This window comes from Arctopsyche grandis, chromosome 11 (assembly GCF_051622035.1).
Source record: "Arctopsyche grandis isolate Sample6627 chromosome 11, ASM5162203v2, whole genome shotgun sequence".
Classification (NCBI taxonomy): Eukaryota; Metazoa; Arthropoda; class Insecta; order Trichoptera; family Hydropsychidae; genus Arctopsyche; species Arctopsyche grandis.
The window spans coordinates 28401797-28425835 of record NC_135365.1 but is presented as its reverse complement, the minus strand read 5'-3'; the positions used below and the strand labels follow the sequence as shown (position 1 = coordinate 28425835).

General features: G+C 36.2%; 1 protein-coding gene across 1 annotated transcript in view; it reads right to left on the bottom strand.

Moving 5' to 3' along the window:
- Positions 1-24039, bottom strand: part of LOC143918777 (uncharacterized) — a 151017-nt gene that overhangs the window by 57140 nt on the left and 69838 nt on the right. The window contains exons 3-10 of the mRNA XM_077440834.1: positions 18780-18935; positions 16432-18651; positions 16202-16352; positions 15864-16092; positions 15495-15680; positions 15266-15418; positions 13879-13971; positions 13630-13796 (exon numbers count right to left, since the gene is read on the bottom strand). Of these exons, the coding sequence (XP_077296960.1) occupies positions 13630-13796; positions 13879-13971; positions 15266-15418; positions 15495-15680; positions 15864-16092; positions 16202-16352; positions 16432-18651; positions 18780-18935 (3355 nt within the window). The remainder of the gene's footprint in view (positions 1-13629; positions 13797-13878; positions 13972-15265; positions 15419-15494; positions 15681-15863; positions 16093-16201; positions 16353-16431; positions 18652-18779; positions 18936-24039) is intronic.

The window sequence follows — 24039 nt, the reverse complement described above, 5'->3', positions numbered from 1 at the left end:
ACAAAACCCCCAAATCTAACCAGCAGTGGCGAGGACTCGAACCTTTGACCTCAGTGGTGCTAAATATATACGCTACCACTAAGCCAAACTGCTGGCTTATGTACATAAGATACCCTACGAGAGACACACCGCTCGACTATTCTGCCGATCTTTATGTTAGATATATTGTTTTTTGATTTGTTATTTGTCGTCGTCATTATGGTGGGGTTAATGGCGTGAAGGCATTGTTCAGGTCGATCCGCAGATGAGCGGTTGTTAACCCCTAGCCTGCATTAGAATTGGTTAATGGAGCGATAGATAACGATCGACAGATATGTGTGCGATCAGAGGTCGTCAACCAGTGTCAAAATTCAGCATTGAGTGATTTTTTTGGAAAAAATCAGCTCCAAGAGTCGATAGACTCCCTCATAAAACACATATGAACTTTTTTATATATATACGTAGATTACAATGTAAGAGCATGTGGTTAAAAGTTTTATGTCTTCTGCAGGTGATGGATTAACAATTGTTGATTATAACAGGCGATAATATACTTTAGAGGTCTTGCAACTTTTTTGTATACAAACTCAAAATATTATATACTTGTTTGTAACGAAATTAACTCCTTGATTTAGAGTGAAAATTTGTTGATTACATACATTTTGGAAATGGTAGTGTATAGAATCCATTTGCATGGAGAAAACAGTCATAAAATAAAAATGAAGTACATACATTTTATGCAAATATAAGTTTGACCTTTTACTACCATCAATATTTTAATTTTTACCGATTTGAAGGAACTTTTCAAGTTCTGAGATCCCTGTTGTATGTAGGTACTTGAGTTAAACATAATATCCAGATACTATCATGCATGAGGACGTATTACACTAAATATGTACATACATATGAACCATTATATTTATTCATATGAGCCATTATATTAGAACATTATTTATTTATATAATTTTAGCTATTTAGCTAAATTAATACAAAACTTTCTATTTTTAATTAATTCAATTCTTAATTACTTAACTCTAAAATTTTATATATACTAAATTTATATACATCTCTCACAGAGGTGTCTCCTTGCACGTCTTTAAAGTGCATAAACGGTCTTAGAAGACCTGGGCATTGTACATAAGCACATCCCTGTGAAAGGGTTACCTGACAATTCGTTCACAGATTTTCCGTAAACCGAGGATGCGCTCCAGGCATTACGTATACGGCCATCTCTTTCTCACCCCGTCTGTTCACCAAGATCTCGTTTACGATGCCATTATGTATGCAGCCATCTCTTTCACAGACCGTCTGTTATCGGTGAACAGACGGTCTGTGAAAGAGATGGCTGCATACGTAATGGCATCGTAAACGAGATCTTGGTGAACAGACGGGGTGAGAAAGAGATGGCCGTATACGTAATGCCTGGAGCGCATCCTCGGTTTACGGAAAATCTGTGAACGAGTTGTCGTGTCACCCTGTGAAAGACACTACCAGCTGTTTTCTTTTTCCTTACTCTACCCACAACTAAATTGTTTTTATTTATAGTATAATAACTATGGATATCACTATTTCTTATTGTATAATCCTTAAAATACTTGGGTAATAACTTATGATCTAACTTATAAACAAAAGAGAATGTACTGAGATTTAAACTATTTCTAAAACTCATCCATCCCAATTCATCTAACATACTTCTAATACTTTTTAATCTACAAACATTCAAAATACCTCTCATAGATTTATTTTGTAATTTTTGTATTTTTCCTAAATCTTGGCCATTAAACATGTTAGGCAAAGTGGAACAATAAATTGTATTATAGACTAAAGCTTTACTTTTTCTACTTAAAATATTTCTTAGCCTACATTTTTTTAAATTATGTATTATTCAGCTTGTACCTTGAAATTCAGTCTCGAGTCTATGTAAATTCAATTAAATATAACATTTTGCGTTTAATAAATAGTTGTGGCATGTAATACGTTTATTCTGCTTTTCCAAGATTCTGGACATATTGATAGCAATTTGTGAATTAGGTCAAACAGGAATAGTTTTTATGGAACTGAAAGTTGGATTTGAACCACTTTCATATATAACGAATCATATATTGCCCTGTTCAAACAGGGAAACATTATAAAAAATCAACGCACAAAAAAAGTCTATCGTAGAAGTATCCTAGAAGGCAAAGAATCCATCTAAAAGCGATACAATTTTAATGTTTGACAAAAGAAACTACGTACATAGTTGTTAAAACTATACAAGTTGAAAGATTTGCCTCTTAATTTGGCGTAGTATTAATGTTATAATTATACAAAAAAATCTTTATTTATGTATATTGAGCATGAACTCATTTATGGAGACATTCAAAGGCACACGAAAAGAAGTTCAAAAGATTCTTTTTCAAAATTTCTGCACAAATTGTAACAAACACAAATATTGAGGCGAATGAAAAAAGGAACACTATCTGCCAAGAATGACGAAAGGTTATTATTACAATAATACGGCAAACGTTTGCCGATGATTAATATACAATTTACGTGTCAAATTAATACCCCTATTGAAAGAAGAACGGCCACACAATTTCGAGTCCAAATCAAGGAACGGTCAAGTTTTATCACAATATATCACGATAAAGAGAAACAAAAGTCGACAAAAGGCGTATGAGTGTGTGTGTGTGTGTGTATTTATTTAGTTTGAGTTTTGTTGACACTTGAATAGGCGTTGAAGAGAGTCGAAGGTCGACAAAACATCGTTGACAGGAAGACCTAAACTGGCCCGACCATTGATTGGCACCAATTTAGCATCGCCGATTTTTACATATAAATTAGAAACGACACCAACGAGCGACTAAATAATGGATGGGTGTCGTTCGACATTACCATTACAGCGTATGAATAATTTATTCAGATAAACATATCGAACGCTTGAGCGTATCCACGATCTACTGTTGTGCCAGGGAAGTGCAAACTTTTTTATGAGAGAATTAGTTGGTTTAACAGGACATTTCGATTAATTACGAAGGCCCACCCCCACTTCACGAAAAAGATGCGCACGCTAGTGTTTTGTGTCTTGCGCACCTTTTCCGAGGAGTGGGGGTGGGCCTTTGTTAATGAAATGATCCCTGTCATTTATCTCCTTCTAGTATATGAAAAATTATAAGACAAGATTCAATCTTTCAATTTTTTTATTTTTAATTATACCAGGAATGCCTAACACGTGGCCGCAATGCGCCTTCCTGGACAGAAACATTGTACATTTGATAAAAGTATTATACAATGTAAATACATATCAATATCCACACATCTATGGTAAATTTTGTAAATTTGCAGCATTTTTAAACAATGTAGGAAATATGTACATGTCAGGTAACTTCTACAGAGACATTTATGGTCGAATTTATAAATTGAGCATGTTGAAAACTCTAAATTTGTGAGAAAATGGGTAATGTTGCCAATTTTTTGGAACCCTTTCAATGAAAATCAGATAAATTGGCAAACTTTGATAGGAAACGATCGAGCTGGAGTCACAAATCCAAGGTCTGGCCAGCAGAAACCAGTAGGATTTGAACCCGTGACCACTTCGTTCAAAGCATTATGTGCTAACAACTAGTCTATTTTGCTGGTTTATGAAAATTAAAGTCTGAAATGAGTAGATAACCCCACGATGTTTTGGTAAGATAATTATAAATCATTCATTGAGGGAAAAGATAATTATAAATCATAAGACAATAATGAACCATTCCTTGTGGGCAAAAGCAACTTGTCCGCCGATGTCTGCTCAAAATAATCATTCTTAGATGAGGGGTGAATAAAGAATAGTTTTTATTGTTTCTTAAAAGATCACAACGACTGCTTTTGTCGTCTAAAAATTGATAAAGTTTGGCACCACCAAATACTAATATCATCCGATTATTCTCAGCAACAGTTTTCTACTTTTTTTTGTATTTATTTATTTTAAAATAAATTTTGAAATCATATTCAAATAGTGGTGACATAGTGGTCAGAATGGTTTTTGTCAATTTGATGGAGAAACCGTTTCAACGATGAAATCAGATAAATTGGCAAACTCATGATAGGAAACGATGGACTTGAAGTCACAAATATCCAAGTCTGGCCAGCAGCACTTCAGATTATACTCGGAATATACAACCAATGAGATATACTACTGGCTTTAATTTTTGATCCCACAACTATTATTAATAATCGAAATATGTACATACTAATTGTTGTGCTACAAACCGAATCATTCAAACATATTTTCTCTCCATTAGATAATGATTATAGAAGACCATCATCATCATCGATTCAATGTCAATAAACATTAATAACTATTAACAAAATATATGAGTGGGATAACAAAATATACGAGACAGCACAATGTTTCACATCTGATATCTTTACATTGAGCTAATGAACTATTTCACTCGTAGAAAGTTTGCAGACTTCTGCGCACAGCACATGGATCGTAAATTAATTGTAAAATATGCTGTGGAACAGACATAGGGTTGTAAAAATCAATCGATAAGTAACGTGTATGTAAATCGAATGTCGCGAAAGGTCGAGGGTATAGGTCGCCGATTTTGGAACATCCCACGACCCAAACAAACACCACTCTTTAATTGGCGATTATTCAATTTTAAATTGGCGAAGCGAGAAGTTCGTTTTGAAATTTAAACGAAAGCAATTGAAAATGTCTGCTGATTATCACACGACCCCGCCATTTTCGACTTTTCGCTTTCGGTGACCTAAAATTTGCAAAAACGAGAGCGTCTTACCGAAAATAATAATAATAAAAAAAAATTGAGAAGACACACACAATCACACACATATATTATTTGCTCGTGGGAATGCGACTGTTGGAACAAAAAGAGTTTCACCATTCGAAAATCGCGTCCGTGATCTTATGAATGAAATGCAGCAAAGCGCATCCAAAAAAGTGCACTCAAAGTTCTCCGTGTGTGGTATGAACGGGCGATTTGTGTTAAAACTCAATTCAATCTATATATATGTATATACATACATATATGCTGAAAATTAGTTCTTGTTAATTGAAGCAAAGCCGTCGCAATGACATTTACTAGTTTTAGACTTTCTTTAACCAGCATCGAAGGAAGTCCTTCAAACTATTCACATAAATTTCCCGCACAGGAGACATAAAACGTTCATATTAATAAAACCCATAGGAAGTTGTAAGGATCATAAAGAAATGACAATAAAATGTTTAAAACATTAAATACGATTATACTTCATTACCCACTATATTTCGAGAGTAATAATGACAGGATTAAATGGCGTTCCGTGAGGTCAGTTCCTCCCCACACCCAGAACTATAAAATGCAAACATCCTATTTTCGTCAATGACTTGAGGAACAAATTACACATAAAACAAAGTCTTCAAACGCGGAAAAATAGAGTAGATTTTCTATGGGTGTCTTCATATAAGGAAAAAAAAATGGATTGACAGGAAAAAGTTATCTTGGCTTCGAAACATGCGCATGTGGACCGATATGAGCGCCGAAGATGTGTTCCGAGCCGCTGAAGACCGATGCGGATATCTTCAAATAATCGACGAGGTGGTCGCCAACGTCCGGATGCGGACAAGGCATTAACATGAAGAAGAAGTGTTCATATATGTATATTACTAGTGTTATGCCCGTTGATATTTCAACGGGTGGTTTCGGAAAAAGAATTGACACATGCATTCCTTTTTCAATTCCGATTTCAGTTCCTATTCCCTATCCCGATTACAGTTCCGATTCCAACAACAACAGCTAGAGATCGGCGGTCAAGTTGCTGTCATAAAATAACCATAGATCTCTCCATTGTCCGAGCCGAGAAAACAGGAGCAAAAAAAAAAGTTTAACAATAGAAATTGACAATAGTGAACCATTATTTTAGCCATCGAGCATCTTGTCCGCCGGTCATTAGTTTATTATTTTTATACAGGGGGGGGGGGGGGGGCATTGATGTATAATACACTAGATGGGCCCAGACGTGTTATTTTGGTCGGAGATCTTGTCTTCACTAACTGAGGGGTGCGGGGGGTTTAGCTACCGGGGAAGATGCGAAATAAATAGATTAGATTTGTCTGTCTCTAGAGACAGACAAATCTAAACCAATGCACTCATCAGGATACGATCCTCGCACTTTTTACTTTATCTCTGTACGTAGTAACAATAGATGAAGTTTTGTGATCATGCGAAAATTCGAACTCGAGATTTTGACTGATTCGAACTCAGAATCGATTACTGATCACGTTTTCATGATCTAGAAAAAATGTGTGCGTGTGTGTCTGTGTATTTTGGGGATTTTTTTGAACACCGTTAGTCCTATCGAACTGAAACTTAGTATCGGTTACTGACATTCTTATCGACACGACGTAAATTTTTTTCAAATTTTTAAATTAACTGGAAATGGTACCTCCCCTTATAGGTGTCCTTTTTTTTTTAAAGTTTTTGAATTAAATTTTCTTCCAAGCCTTTAACTGAATCGGACTGAAATTTATTTATTATGTAATAGAAATAATAATCTTTATAACTTTATATTTTTTATTTTATTTTGTTAGATCACTTTTTGATTCAATCGATTCTATCGCAGACAAAAATGTATAGACCGATCTATTTTATGTTATACAATCAGATTTTGGTTTTGCTTCATACAAAAGAAATTGATGAGACAGCAGGTGGTGTGGAAATAGTTTCCATCGGGCAAAATCACACTGATTTATGCGAATTTGTGTCGATAGACCTGTTCGTTTAGGGAAAATTGCTCCAGTGACCGACCCAAAGACCGCGCGTGTCGTAAAAAATGAGGCTTCTGAGGGCACGTCGATTAGTATGCGGCCCGCGAAGCCCCATTGTCTCAAACCATTCATTCATTCATTCATTCATTCATTCAATCGTTCTCCCAGCTTCCGTTCGAGGAGCTTTAAATCACCCGCAGAGCTTTAATCGAGTTTGACCGAACGAAAATAAAATGGCGAAGAAACACAATCGAAAAGGCCGATAATCACCGGTGCCGTATCGCCGCCATGCATTATTGAAACGCACTTCGAACGAAAAAAAATGCAGCGAATTGTTTCGCGACACCATTGAATGCGGCATATTATTAATGAAAATGGTCGATTTACACCGCGCAATTTGCACGGCATTGCTTGCGCCAAATTAAGTGATTAACGAATTTCTCGCATCATTGCACGGATCCGCGTGCGCGTACGCCACCGTGTGAAATGCGACAATGGCAAATTGTGGACATACATATTCATAATCAAATTGTGGACATACATATTTTAACCAGCAGCGTGGTCTAGTGGTGAATGTTGAATTATTTCGTACTGGATGTTACAAGTTCGATTCCCGCCAAGTCTCGATGTTGGCCAGACCTTGGTTTGTCGAGGTCGATCGTTTCGTATCAGAATTTGCCAATTTTTCTGATTTTCATTGAAACGGTTCCTGTAAAAATTAGCGTTTCCTTCCTAATTTTCTGTTGCAAACCTTAAGTTATTGTTATATCTTAGGTTTCGCCATATTGCTCACCATAGATGTCTCTGTGGTTGTTTATCGAATATAAAAATTCGTATTGTTACATTACGTCCTTTCAATGTTTATGTAATAACAAATTATTATTTTGAATAAAAATACTAATAATTTTATTTTACTACCGCCATCTATGTTTAAAACTAAAAATTGGATAAACGTCAGTGACTTTTTAGAAATTCAAATTTCAAACGCGTCTTACACGATATTTTTGCACCATCGTAATGGCGGAGGATCCGTTTACTTATATTGATGACAAAAATGAGCAATATGGCAAAGTATGAAAACGATCGGATAAGAGGCAAATTTTGTGAAGTGAAACGTAAAGGAGGTATGTAATAAAAATGCTGCATTTTTTGTAATTGAGGAGGAAGGCGCATTGGGGTTTACCTGTTAGGCCTTCCTGGTATATTTGTATATATGTATGTAAAAAATAAAAATATGTATAATATGAAACGACGAAGCATGTTATTTTGTCGATTTGATCCCAAAATTGCATTAGACAAAATTTCTTCAAAAACAAAGTCAACCAATGTATCTATGTATGTACATATGTATATACATAGTATGCAATTAATCGCTCGATAAATTGCTCGGTGGGTGGTTTCCGTTGAGCTCTCGTTTGTTTTGCCCACCTCAAAAATACATTAAAGCATACTTTCAAAAAATGAATCCCAATTTAATTTCGTTTTATTTTGTATCCAAATGCACAAAATTTGACCTAGATAATTTAAAACGTTTGAACATTTACCGTGGCAATTTTTCGCGTACGTGTTCCACGGCTACACGCGGCTTTGGTAAACATTTCATTCAGACCCAAACTGGTTGAATTGCGCAGTGGGACAAGACCAATAAGAATATAACAATATAAAATGTAAAAATATCGCGAGTTCCCCTGCCCCGTCGTTAGTTGCGAACAATGGCGTCGATAAAAACCGGAAACAAAACGCAGATCTTTCCCACAGCGACCGAAAAAACCAAAGAGACAAACGATAAATTCACAAGGCATACATACATACATACTCGCATTAGAAACGTATGCGATTGCACTATGTGAGAATTCCCTTTGGGGAATTTTATTTGGTAAAAAATTGCATCTCGTCCGGTGTGCAATTCGGTCGATTATTTTTATCGGCCCTGTCTCGAATGGGTATACATTTCTGCACACACCCGTAATTAAAAAGGCAGAGAGAGAGACAAAGAGAGGACTCGGAAATAAATTGATCTGGTTTCGGCGGGTAGATAAATGATGTTGGGGCAGCAAAGACAACCCCAAAAACGAAAAAGAACTAAACGGCCATTTGAAATAATTGCCGATGACGAGCAATGCAGACGATGCCAGGAATTGACGACGGCTGCTCCTGCTGCCGCTTCATCTTCGGGCCGATTCTAAAACTGTGGCTTGCAAGTACATGGAACGAGAACTAAATATCCAATAGGACATAATAATGGCGGACTTGATTTCCACATAAATTGATGACCAAACCGAGCAAAATGGCAAAGTTTGAAAACGATCGGATCAGAACTCTGCCTGAAGGAAAGGTAAGATGAGGTTAGTAAAAAGATCTTCGATCAATGCGTTGTGCCAGTGATGACGTACGTATGTGAAACTTGGACACTGAACGCCAAGATGCCACACAAAGTCCAATGCACTCAAAGAAGTACAGAACGCTGCATGGTCAGCATAATGAGAAAATATAGGAAGTGGAATATGTGGATGAGAAGTATGACAAGGGTAGTGGACATACATAGTGGGTAGAGTAAAGAGATTGAAATGGCAATGGGCGGGCCACGTGGCTAGAATAATGGACGAAGGAAGTGTATGAATGGTACACGAGAGAATGCAAAATGGTAAAAGGAAGACCGCAGGGAAGATGGTTAGACGAAATTAGGAAAATGTGTGGGATGAGAGTTACACAAAACAGAGACGAGTGGAAGCATGTTGGAGACGCCTTCGTCCAGCAGTGGATGGTGAATAGTTGTAGATGATGATGTGTGATGATGATATCAATATATGGCCAGAAGAATGGCTGTAGCTTTGAATGTCTTTTCAGAACTAAGAGAGCATAGGATATGAAAAGTACATACATAGATTTTCAGCCAAGGAGTACTTGTAAAGATAACGTGTAAAGTGTATTCAAGAGAATACACATAAACATTCGTATCTACATATGTACGTAGAAGAAAGCAAAATAAAAAAAAATAGATAAGTTTGGAAACGTGTTGGAAGTCTAATCCGACAGAGGAATTAACCTGTGTATAACTTGTTTTGATATTTCAACGGATGGTCACATATTACGCGGCGTTCTCTCGGATCGAAATCCAAATGAAAATCATTAGTGGTGTTATTAAAATGGTGGTGGTTTGGTCGGCCATTAGACACGGTTCAGGTGATATATATAAATAAATAATTGGAAAATGGTCCGCCATTGAGGTAGAAAAATCGTATCAGAGACGTGACTCGTCGACAGAATTTATCATTATGTAGAATACTTTATATATGTATATATGAAGATTTGAACACTCGTATATTTAAATGGCGTAAAAACTAATAAAAAGAAGGGTGTGATTGATTTTTGAAACATTTTACATTTAAATCTGAGAAAACGGTTAATGTGTGTTGAGAATTGCAAAATCATCGAAGCAATTTGCGGAAAAAGTTCTATGTAACTGTATCTATCGACTTTTTATTTACAACTAACACGTCGATTACGAACGGTAATTTTGAAGGAAATAATACTCTTTATAATTCTTTACTCTTTTTTGGCAGGGGTGTGCAATCTCTGTTAAGTGGATTGCATTTTGCAGAGTTTTAAAGTGTTAGTATTTTTTTAAAAACCTCCTTTACGTTTCACTAACGATTACAATTCAGGAAAAAATTTGCCTCTTATCCGATCGTTTTCATACTTTGCCATATTGCTCATTTTGGTCATCAATATAAGTAAATGGATCCTCCGCTATTACGATAGAGATAAAATATCGTTTAAGACGCGTTTGAAGTTTGCAAATTTGAAATCTTGGTGACGTCTATGTAGTCTTTAGTTTTATACATAGATGGCAGTAGTAAAATAATTATCGGTTTTTTAACGATTCACTTATCGCAATTTATCGGTCGATACAAAATCTGCTAGCTACCTAATTCTTCGTAGCAAACGATACTATAATTAATCACTTTTGCAAATATATAATTTCATAGAACATGAACACTTGCCTTTACAGATCACTCCAAAGCAACGAGTGCACTTATACAGATACAATACAATCAATCAATATATATTTGCGTGTTATACAATGCGAATTCATACAAACATCCACAGGGAAATTTTTGCAGTATTTTATAATCAAATTGGCGAATCTCAAGACGCTGAATAACTTGAGATTAGCAATAGAGATGCTAATTTTACAGGAACCGTATCAATGAAAATCAGAAAAATTGGCAAACTCTGATGAGAAACAATCGACCTGGAGTCACAAACCATGGTCTGGCCAGCAGCGTTACTCTAGTGAGACTCAAACCCGTGACCACGCCACTCGAAAGCATAATATGCTAACCACTAGTATACGTCGCTGATTAAAAGTTTTGAGACCATATTGGCAAAAAAAAACAAGTCACTCCATTACACATATTAAATAAAATCGATACTTTTAATCAAGGCTCCTAAGCCACTCAACCGATTACGATGGAACTTTCAGGATTTGTTGTATGCATGTCCGGGAAGCTTATTGTGAAAAAACCTCTTAATAATAATATTCGGTTCCTCTTAATAAAAGATCGGTCCTCTAAAGTTCCTCTTAATAAAAGATCGGTCGCTCAGGGCATCTTCGACGTCCGGTTACTTCCCTATTGTTTAGGCATGTACCCGGATATGTATTCCCACGGTATCGGTTACTTCTGAGAAGGGACCAATAGCGGCCAATTCGGTGGCCATTGTTTAGCCTACTTGCACTTAGTCTAGAGATAATGCTTGAAACCAATTATAACGGTCACACAGCCTCTGGGATGCTACTCGGCCTAATCCGATTGCACTTACTCGGCGGTGTACGTAACAATATTATCAAATAATGGACCACACATTGTCAATATGATCATGACTCATGTAGAGGTAGGACCGGAAGCGTGCTTTTTCCAGGAAACAGGGCGTTTTGGGTCTATTTTCCAGGAAACAGGGCAAACTACAAAGCTAGAGAGCATAAAAAAAGGTTCATCATAAAAATGAACAAAGAACGGCGCAAAGTTGGTCCGCTTTTTGATCATAACAATGTCGTACTTAGAGACGTTACGAGAAACTTGTTTGACAAATATTATTTTTAACTTGTCGTAGACTGTTTCTTTCATATTCCCAATATGAGCTGTGGATTGAGTAAATATGCGAGTCTTTGAGTGTGAAATAAATAGTGAAGAACATAAAGAGCGCTGTATATTTGGGAATATTGCAAATCAGGATACAATGATCCTCATTTCAAGCGCGCATATGAAATTGATTGGAGTGTAAACGAACGAAAGCCTTGGAATCAGAATGGACGTGATTGATTGGAGACAAGTGCCATAACCCACAGAGGTAGTGATTCATGGCATCACGCAAGACGATTGCGAAATTCCATGTTTATGTATTAAATACGTAGTAATGGACTAGATCAATTTCAAAGTACACATAAAAAAAGTACTATTCAATTTGACGATGACTGTTAATTGACGTTTACACCGGTGCAAAAAGTTTATTTGGAAAGCTTTACAAAAGCAAGACAATACTATGGGTGATGTATGATAAGCATATATAATGTTGAAATCTTCATCGGTGTCCGTTGCGCATTATCATTGAGTAATGTGTGGGAATTTTCCTATTTATTTTTTGTTTTTTTTTTTCATTTTTTACTTCAACGGATTTGATTCGAGACATAATGAGAAGCGATTTATTTATGTAATTCTGCGTTCGATTGTGAACACTTTTGCCCTCTTTGTACTGTTGATGGTTTAAGGTCAATATAAAAACAAGATGACTGCATACATATCATTAAAAAACCTGATTTAAATATTACAATAATTAAGTCTTATTATGTATTATAGTATATATGTACATAATAAGAAATCGCTTAAAATACCAAGGTCGAAATCTTTCACAAAAACAGTATTCTATGGATAAAGATCTGAAACTTGGGCAATGAATGCCAAAATGTTGCATAAAATCCAATGCATTCAAAGAAGTATGCAACACTATGATAAGAAAAGACGTAGGTGGAAGGGTTTAAATTATTTTCCTGAAATTTGCTGGATCGAAACAGAACTTACTGGCATTATCGTCGTTTGGCCCGTGCGGGGAGTGCGGTCTGTACCAGGTGACACCACATTGTTCAAATTAAAAAACACTAATTCGACATATTCGTTGTATGACTAGACGTCTTCGAGCGGCTACAGTATATATACAGTTTTCTGTATATATACAGCTTTCTGTATATATACAGCTTTCTGTATATACACAGCTGTCTGTATTTATACAGCTACCGCGAACTCCGTCTGGTGCAGCTATATATAGCATCAAATATGAGCCATAATTGGATTTTGTTCGAATTCCTGAGAAATCAGTGTATGTCTCTAAAGGTAAGAAGGTTAACTGATTTAGTCAGACTTTAGTGAACTTGGCTTCTCTTTTGGCGCTTCTCTCTCGTAAAATTAACAAATATCAATAATTAATAAAAGTATTCTGTAGGTGACACTGCTAACTGGCTATATATTAATCAAAATAGACTGTATATATAAGTATATAGGATACAATTGTGTTTTGCAAATGCTATGGCATCTTGAGTGAGAGGCTCACATAATATTATAGAATGAGTCAAGTTATGGTATCAGCCATTTGGCTGGAAAATTCCTTGAATGATATTCAAGAGAAGTATTCGAATGGTACCCAAGATAGTGAAAGTGAAACAACGGGAGTAGAATTGTTATGACTCTATATATTCAATGACCATAGGAAGTCTTATCCAATTTGCTGAAATGGTTTTAGAACTTGTCGACAGAGCTTTATGAAGCTTTAGAAGCGGTCTGTTTCAAGCTTGCACTTCAGTATATAAATATAACTACATACATATATATTGGAATTGTGAGGGGATGATGAGAACTAACCTTAAAAGTACGGTGAGTTGTACATCATACTGGAAACGCTCCAAAGCTGGTGATCCTTCAGTTCTGACGGCAGCGATCTTATCCCGTAAGACGGCACTTCCAGCCACCACAGAATGGCGTTCCCTGAGAATATCCATTATGTTCGGTTGACGTAGAAAGGCAACCACCTGAAAATTTCACAATAAATAGGTACATAGCATGGAGACTACGAATTTACATATACACGGTGAATAAATGATTTATAGTCACTTTGTCATTGTAAGCCACTGGGATTTCGGGCATTATAGCAGCAGCCGCATTGTAAGATGACGAGCATGGTGGTCTCGGTGGCGGAACAGGAGCCTGGAGATAATACGTTTTTGATGATTTTGTAATGAAGTAAATAAAATAAAATCGCAATGTATGTATAATAGTATTCAAACTTGGACAGAAGAATTATTGTTGTGTTTTTTAAAACATTTTAATTACTGCGTTTCGAATCTGTAAGTTTGATTACTATTGAAATATAATATATAAATATTAACCACCCAGTCGCCAATTAAATATATTATATTATCAATGTAAATATGCTACTATTATATATATTAAATTCATTGCCTCTATTCTTGGCGTTCGGTCTTTTTTCGTTCTGCTTTGAGTGCTGAACGTACTATTTATCAGGCAAGGCAGCTGAGTGGCTAATAGAATAAAAAAATATTTCAATTGAAACTACAAAAAAAATAATAAAACTGAAAAAGCAATAATTGAAATAAAATAATAACTGAATTATTCAAAATTTTGAAATTTAATACGGATTGGAAACAATCAAACCTTTAATGTATAAGTAAATACAGCAAATTCTCAGTTCTTTTAATCAATATACTACATTTGACCGTTTTATAACTGATATACATATATGGAAATTGGCCGTATAATAATAGTGAATCCATTTGTAAAATTTATCATATATAGAAATTCAGCTTGATTCATTAGACAAGTTTAGAAGATACCAAATTTAAAGAAATATAAAACAAAAAGAAGAGACCTATGTATAACATAAAGAGAGGTGTCATTTTAAGTCAACTTAAAATGTTTGAAAAAAATTTACATTGTAACAATTTACAATACAGTTTCAATGTGATAGGATTAAGACACAGAAACACCAACACATTTCTGTAAAACCATTAAAACGTGATAAGAGATCAATACTGAAAAGAAATCAGTAAATTTAATTATATTCACAAAACTTCATACAATTGATTTCAAGTATATGTAATCGATGAAATATTCATAACAGTCAGACTATTTGGTAAATAGAGACTAATGGTTCAATATATGTATGCCGTGCATATTTCACACACTAATGATTAGTCTACTACTTAGTGACCATATGATTTATAATGTGATATAATACAAAAAAATATACTTTTCATATATGTACTTTACATATTATTAACAATTCAAAGTAAAGGATTGAATAGAATGGTGTGATTATAACCAACCAGTACCAAAATTCAAAGCATAATTTACATGCAACAATGTGTACAAAAAAAAAATCACGTATACGATGCAAAATAATTCCAATGGGATGCTAAAATCTACAAAAAAAAAGAAAAAAAAAGCACACAAATTCAAACAGAGGGTGTTGAAGTAACACCTGATCGTTGTTTTGGGAATGGTGTTGATTTCTGCGACGAACAGTCGGAACCGGCGAGGTGAACGGCGAAGCTAGAGGAGCTCCAAGGGGAGCTTGCGGCAGACGAGGATCCATAAACGACGTCTGCTTCTGATTATGATCTATGAAGAATTGCTAAATCGAAAGCGGAAAGTTAAAATTTGATTCGACAACACGGCCACCCTAGATTTCGAACCATTTTTAAGTGTACCTTTCCGTGTCGATCGAACTTTGTCTCCCAATTCTCGGGCAGATCCTTCGAAGAGTCACCGAAGATATTGACTAAAGCGACCAGATCGCGGTTATGTTGATACCGTTCGAAAGATGAATTGTCCCGTCTGATCTTCGATATCATATGCTTCAGAGTGCTGTTGCGATTGTATAAAGCGAGGGCTTCCTGCAAGTACAAAGAATTAAAACATTATAAACACCATATATAATAAATGTAAGATTTAATTTATGAATACGGAATTATTAGTAAGTGAATGTGTAACTCTGTAGAAAGGCGTTTCTACATTAAGCAGAGACGAGTCTCATTTCTTACCACGTGTCAGATGCAATTAAAAAAGTGTATATTTACTTGATCCATATGTAATATTGAATAGAAGTCCGGTCTGCATAAGAGGGTTACGGCAGGATGTGGTTGCCGAGGTTCTCTAGGATCTGAAGTCGACGATGGCTGATCTGGTGGTGGTGGTGGTGGTGGAGCTGCACCAAGATTGGGAGAACCTGGAGCTTCACTCGATGTAGTCGGCTCATCTGTTATGTCAAATTGTCGTGATGTAATTGTACGTCGTATGCTTTGGTATCTGAAATTTATGTAATGGGAATATGTAGTATATATAATTTACTATTACTGACACTTTGACTAGTCTGAAGTCTTAGATAAAATGAATAGAATTTATCATTGACAGAAACCTTCTATCCAATTGACGTCGCTGAAGTTCATTACTCGATTGACGTGGTCTTAAAATGCTAACACTCGGAGAAGGCCTCGTCCACGTAGTAGTCCGATTCACATGATCTATATAGAATAATCTGCCGTGACTGTCGAGACGAGCTTCCCAAGCTGAAATCAATTCAAAACACGAGCCTTAGAATACATTTAAACAGAAACAAATATAAATTTAAACATAATCAACACTTACATGGCGGCAATGGCTCATCCGAGTCCGCTATATTTACACAATGTTGTCCATTAGTACCGTCAGACAATGGTAAGTGCCTATTTATCCTTTCAGGTATCGAAGGCAATCTAGTACTGGCTATGTGTCTTAAAGGAAGCGGAATCGTATTACTGGTTGACTCGTTAGAATCGTTTCTGCTTAGGGTATTGGAACGGGATTCTCTGACTCTCATATCAACGCTGATGTTTGACAGTTCGTTCGATCTCACGTCAGGGGCTCTCCTATCCAATACGAAATCCCCCAACGGGACAAAGTCCATGTTCGGTGATCTGATTTCAGACGTTCTCAACTCGGTCATGCAATCTGGGATACGCAGATCAGTGACCGGTTTCAACTCGTTAAACGTCGTATCCAAAGGTCGTATATCAGCGTGTTTGATTTCCGGCGAAGCCATCAATTCAGGTTGGTTCGCCTTCAAACTCGGTGGTCTCATGGCCTCCGGCATCGGCACCGGTCTATTTCGCCTGGCGTGATGAGTCGGAGTCGGCGGACACTGCGGTGCGTGTCCAGCTACCCGGGCCAAAGCTCTCGGATGCGGTCTCATCACTGGACTGCCTTCGAAGTTTGGTTTGTTAGTGCCAAATTCGTTCAACGTGCACCTGCTGAGGACGTTGTGCTTCGGGGTGCCTTCATTTGTCAAAGCCTTAGATGCACCGTTGGGAAATGGTCTGGGAGCTATTGCATCACTGGGTGTGTGTGATGAGCAGCTCGGTTGATCTAAATGAATCGGATTGACAGGAATATTGAAAGCTTCGGGAGTATCTTTCATCGGCTCGTTCAAACTGAGAGCATCGTTTGCAAGATTGGAAGAAGTGTTGGAAGTTTTGCACATGTTGTTAGAAGTCTGTCGTGTCAACGGTTTGTGAGATTTGATTGTTGATATTTGTTTGATTTCTATTTGGTTCTTATTCTCGTCTTCGAACTCTGACTGATTGCTGATGTTTTCCAAGAATGTGTTTTGAGCTCGTTCTTGCGATTTAAGATGGTTTGGTGTTAGATTTTGGGCTTCGGAGAGTCCGCTCGCTTCGTGTTTCGGACTGTCACATGATTTAGGATCGGCGGATATGACGGATCTCTTTAAGACCGTGATGTAATTGTCAGGACCGATCTTTTTAGGTTGTTCCGGTTTGGATCTGAAAGGAGAGTCGGCAGAGTCGAAAGAGCGCTTGTTGGAGTGTGGCGATGATTCGCTCATGCTGGGGTCTGTTTCCGGAGTAGCTAAAGGTGCTGTTTGGTCAGCGTCTTGTAAGAAAGGATTTAGCGGATTCAGTTGAGGCACATCATGCGTATAAAATGCTTTAGGATCAAAATCTACAGTGTTATTTTCCATGCTAATTGAGAATGGTTCATCGGTGTCGATGAGTTCGAAGTTAAATGTGTCTTCAGGTTTAGTCATTTTCTTTGGTTTCTGGTGTCGGAATACTTGAGGTGGAGGTATGGCGTGTGATCTCTCCAGGGGTCGGTGTATGAGTCTCGGTGGTAGCGGCGGTGCTGATTCTTCGGTGTTGGTGAGGTCGACTATGTTTTCGCTATCGTAGACAAACTTCATGATCTTGCAAGGGTTTTTCGGGGACCAAATCTTGTAGTATTCAGAGCCGGGCGATATCAGTCCTCCGTTCATTTTGATTTTCTTTTTGGCACCGTTGGACACTTGCCCGTTGACATTGGTCAACGGAGCACACTTCTTCTTAACGCCCGAACAAGTAGCAGATGTCGGATCGTTCGTTATAACACAATTGGAATTAATTTCTACGTTGCTCCGCTCTTTTTGTTCGTTTATCACAGATTTATTACATTCGTCTAATACTTTATTTGAATTACTAGTAGCTTTAATATCACTTTTTGCATTTGATGAACACAATTCGAAATTACTCTGGTTGCTTTTGCAATTCCTTACGTCGTTACCGTTGGTCACTTCACTAATTGAGCATTTGTTAATATCTTTACTTAAAACCTTAACATCGTTACCATCTTCAAAGCACTTGTTATCCATAGAGTTGATAAAATTTTCACATACATTATTATCACTAACACATTTCAATAAAGGCGAGGAATCTTTTAAGCTACTATCGAATAATCTATGCTGATGCTCCAGATCCGTGATGGTGAAATTGTGAGACTGGGCCAGGCATTCTACGGGTTGTCCGCTATAGTACCGGAAGCATAGAAGCTTTTCACATTCTGAAATCATACAACAATAATAAAAATCTTGAGCGAATTTCGATATAAATAAATAACGATCATCAATACTATATATAAATCGATAGAAAAGGTGTCAATACACATGTTTGATTCATTTATGTATGTACCTTGATGCGAAAGCTTCGGTTGTTCAAAGAGCCACATTTTATCGTCACCCTCCTTAGACGTCTCCGGCTCTTTGGGACTCTCAGCATCAGCACTGGTTGGACTGGCTTCGTCGCCTATAACCTGGCGTGATAGACTGTCGCTGATGTCGACACTATCTGCAAAGACGAAATGGAACAATTATAATAAAATAAATTAGAACACTCGATAAGCATTCATATTCTAGTCGGGAGCGAGTCCGTTTCCTGTTTCGTCATCATGATTAAATGTCGGTGCCGAAACATATTTATTCATTCGCATAAATACATAGATGAATAGAGATCTGTTGTAGAAGTCTTCGGACGATATTTGCAACGGGTAATGGGGTCAGACACCTTGCGTTTACTATGTAAACAGATTTTCACTTCGATTTACATACACAGCGTAGTTTAAACAACATCATTTCAATTGATAAATAATATATTTACATATATCAGTGTGACGAAAGATTGAAAACAAATTTCAGAAGTATTAAACTAGTATTAAGTATTAAGCTTTATAAAAAGTACATAACTGGTATAATTGCAATATTGTATTCACGTTAAATGTAAATTGTCTGTTTTAATTATTAAAATAACAGAGTGAAGCTAATAGAAAGCTTGCAATGATATGATTTAAGTGTTCTAATGAAAGTAATATTACAAAGTTAATATTGAATATTTAAAATTCAATTTAAATGGAATCAAATAAGGCCTTTCCGAATCATTTACATATGTATACTGTCTTGTCTATCTTTAATCCATTCTGCAAATCCAATTCTCATTTATATTTATTCACTCGCTCTACTACTTTGGCTTCTCTAATATGTCTTTATTACACTGAATATATTATATATACACATGTATATACAACGTTACACAATTGAATATTTACTTTCCTGAGGAAATGGATTGGACTTTTCAATGCTTAAGTATTGTATCCAAAGCCACGGCGTAGTGCACTGGTAGAGCTATTGCATATCAGTAGATATGTATGTGGGTCGTGGTTTCAAGTCCCGGCCAAATACCTTGCTGGTGAGGTCTTGTGGTCATTAAAACACAAATCGACAGTTAGAATTTCCCAATTTTTCTAGTTTAATTGCAATGACGGATCCAATAAATCGGTATCCTTCTCAATTTCTCGCAAAATTTATTATCATCTCGATTTTTTAATTTTTTAGTTTTTCTCGCCAATTTGCTTTGTATCAAAAATTTTGTTCATTATCCATAGATGTCTCTATTGTATTTTATGTATGTATGTACTGTTATTTTAAAAATTGTTAGTACTTATGTATTTGCAAAATTATTTAGCCTTAAAAACGGTTCGGTGACTATTCTGCAAAAAGCTATCTCGCGCATGTCACAAAAATCTCGATCACGGAACATCTGGCATCCAAAAACTTCATCAATCGAAAGCTGCCCACGCGAAATATAATACTAACGAGAATTCGAGTGCCAGATGTTCCGTGACTTGCGCGATATTGCTTTTTGCGGAATAATCCGTTTACCCTTAAAAACATATATGGCATATATGATGTATTTATGTATGAAAAAAAAAATACTAGTAATATGTATTGACTGAAAATAGAAAAAAAGCAACAATTTAAACTAAATTAAGATATATAAATTATTATTTTGAATAAAAATACCAATAATTTTATTTTACTATCGCCATCTATGTATGCAAATTTGCAAACTTTATTTTATTGATATTTTATCTCTATCGTAATGGCGGAGGATCCATTTACTTCGATGCGGTGCAAACGATCGAAAAGCGCCAGACAGACTGAACCACAGATTAACGACACGTGTACCTTATGCGTGCGCACTGCTCGCACTTACACTAAGCGAAATCTACCCGAAGTCCCGACATACCTATCCTGTATACGTTCTGTGCTTCTGATACTTATGTTCCGAATTTTTCCTTATTAAATTATTAAAAACTCGCCAGAAAGATCCAACTCAATTTTAATAATTGGATCTGTGCACACCGAAAGGTTACTCGTCATCTGATGTGCAATTTTTCATTCGTGAAGTCGAGAATTGCGTTTAAAGCAGCCATCCAGTTAATCTGTGGTTCAATCTGTCTGGCGCTTTTCGATCGTTTGCACCAACCCCATTTAATTATATTAATGACCAAAATGAGCAATATGGCAAAGTATGAAAACCATTGGATAAGAGGCAAATATTTCCTGAATTGTAATCGTAAGTGAAACGTAAAGGAGGTTTGTAAAAAAAAACCTTTGATCTCATTTTCCTTATTTTCGAACGTAAATAATTTCATACAATAAAATATAAAACTAAAAAGAAAACGACAGTAGATAAATACTGATAATTTTTTTTCATGACATTGCATTTCCTCAACGAAACTTGTGCAGCTAATGTGAGATAAAATAACAGAAAAAAAAATAAGGAAAACGATACAAAAGGATGATTAGGAAGAATAGATAGTAAATTAGAGGCAGTTAAAAAGGTAAACGAGGAAAAAAAAAAGCTAAAACCACACACAACTTATAGTAACCTTTCCGAAGCCTATCATGAGCGGAAATGTCTTGATAGAGATTTATCGATGTGGGAGTTCTGAACGCATTGTTTGTCAGCTTTTCTAGCATAAAAAGTGGGGGCGACGGAAAGATGTCACAACGCAACACGATGAAAAGGCAAAAGTGTCGATCAGCGTATACCACAACTTCTAAACACGAAACTTCTATCAAAAATCACAAAACAAATGTACAATACGAGTTTGAACTTTTTTTTAGAGGTTTACATTGAAAGACGGTTACGAAAATTGTGTAACGAAATGAGCTGTATCTTGTGACTATCTATGTCCTCACTCATGAAAAAGATCATATGGGAGGCGGTTAACCCTTTGAATGCTGACCAACGCCGATAGGCGTTGTATTTTGAGCGGTGATTGTATTACAACTGAAAGATACACTTCAAATGCAACATATGTATATAATCGATTTGCCCAGATTGCTCGGAATAGGAAAAAATAAAATAAAACAGAACATTTCAGAGAATTTAGTTACATAATATGTACATATGTAAATGAAATTAAAATCAATAACTGTAGATTTTCATAGCGGACAAATAAATGAGCAATCTTATAGCGATTGTATGGTTTGTATATGCTAGTATATTACGATTGATTGTTATTATGTTTGGCCATGTCAAGTTAACCCTTTGAATGTTGAACAACGCCGATCGGCGTTTTGCCAACAATCCCATCAGCCTGAAATACGTCTATCGGCGTTGTTTTTTTTATTTATAAACCTCCTTTACGTTTCACTTACGATTACAATTCAGGAAAAAAATTGCCTCTTATCCGATCGTTTTCATACTTTGCCATATTGCTAATTTTGGTCATCAATATAAGTAAATGGATCCTCCGCCATTTCGATAGGGATAAAATATCGTTTAAGACGCGTTTGAAGTTTGCAAATTTTAAATCTGGGTGACGTCTATGTAGTCTTTAGTTTTATACATAGATGGCGGTAGTAAAATAAAATTATTGGTATTTTTATTCAAAATAATAATTTTTGAGTATGTAAAATATAAACAAGAATACTACCCGCTAAGCATTTCTAGGAAACATTGAAAAAAGATGCATTGAACATGGGTCGTGTAATACGTGTCAACGTTTGACACGTATTACACGACCTTTATTGACTGTTTGTCAATAAAGACTGGTTGACAACGGAGATTCTGATTTTTATAACTATAGCAGAATTTCCCGATGGAAATCCCCAACTGCTGAATATTTTAGATTGTGGCTTGACATTTAGATTGTTGGCATTACATTTTAAGAACAATGAAGAAGATGGAATTAGTTTTGGGAAAATACATTCATTAATAGACTTATTTTGTTTATATTGTCGCAAGATATATTAGAGAGTCTAAACACACCTTAACAAAACTCGAAATCTTCGGCGGTAGTTATCTATGGTTTGTTTGGATTAGCTACAATTTTTATACCTGCTTTCTATTGGATTTGTAAATAATTCTAGTTGGAAATGTTGACGAAATTTTCAGCGTGGCGAGCTTTCAAAGGGTTAAAATAAGTAAAGTAGTTGCCATCAACATGATCGATTAGATCCTAACTCACAGAATAGTGACCGAAACTCGACCATTTCGCAGGGCTCCTACAATGGAATACACCTTTTTGCACTCGGATTACACCACTATCACTCTCCGTTCCGTTTCCATCAATCATGTCAACTTGCGATGCCACTTCTTCGCTAGTAGTTTCACTTCTACCCTTCATACAAATGAATGTTCGATTTCAATCAAAGATTTCATACAAATCGATAGGTCAAGAATTGGGATACCGGTCAGAGGTGGATTTCACACACGCGCGCGGATGTATTTGTGCGATTCGGAAGTGAGCATATCCGTTCCTGAGGCGGCGTCCGTGTGAGTCAACCGTAACGTTACTATGCTTTAATTTATTATTACTATATGAATATTTCGGTGTTGACTTTCGATTTTTCGTGTCGAAAGTAACAGTTTGAGAATTGCCCGGCACGTCATCACCATTAGAGTCGTGATGCTGCACTTCAGACAAACCGCTGGTGTTGTGGCCATGTTCCATATGGTTACTATTTTGTTTTTTGTGTTTTCACAAAAAAAGAAAAAACAGAATGGAGAAAGGGAGAAGCGAATGTGTATGTACGCACTCTAGCGACGAGGATGTCAGCTTCCGGTTTTGGCGACAGGAAACTAATGACTCCAGGATCAGGATGTTTAGTTATTTGGTCGCTAACCGGGCACGCCTTAACATCCTTTGACTGTATTTATTTGCTATCATAAACTAAAGCGAATTTAATCTTTTTTAACTTTCATATATCATGTACATACATATATGTTACAGTCGAAGTGTATTTTCAGTTGTAGTATATTCCAATTGTCGTTTTAGGCAGAGAAATTATATAATAATAGAAGTGCCTTTATGAAATAAATAAATTATGTCAATAATACGTGGTACGTCTCCATAAATACGTTACAACGCATGGAATATAATCAGGGTCATCAGATATTCACTACAGAAATTAAAGTTTTATTTTTATATAGATTGTGGTGTTGGGCGTTGGTGGTCAATCCGTTTATTTTTTAAGTTGGGGGATTATTAATTAATTAATCCATTGAGACATCTATGGATTTAGACTTGTACATAATTTTTTACATATTGTTCACAAATCAAATTCAGATATTTGCGACAACAGGTAGTAGGATGATTTTTGCC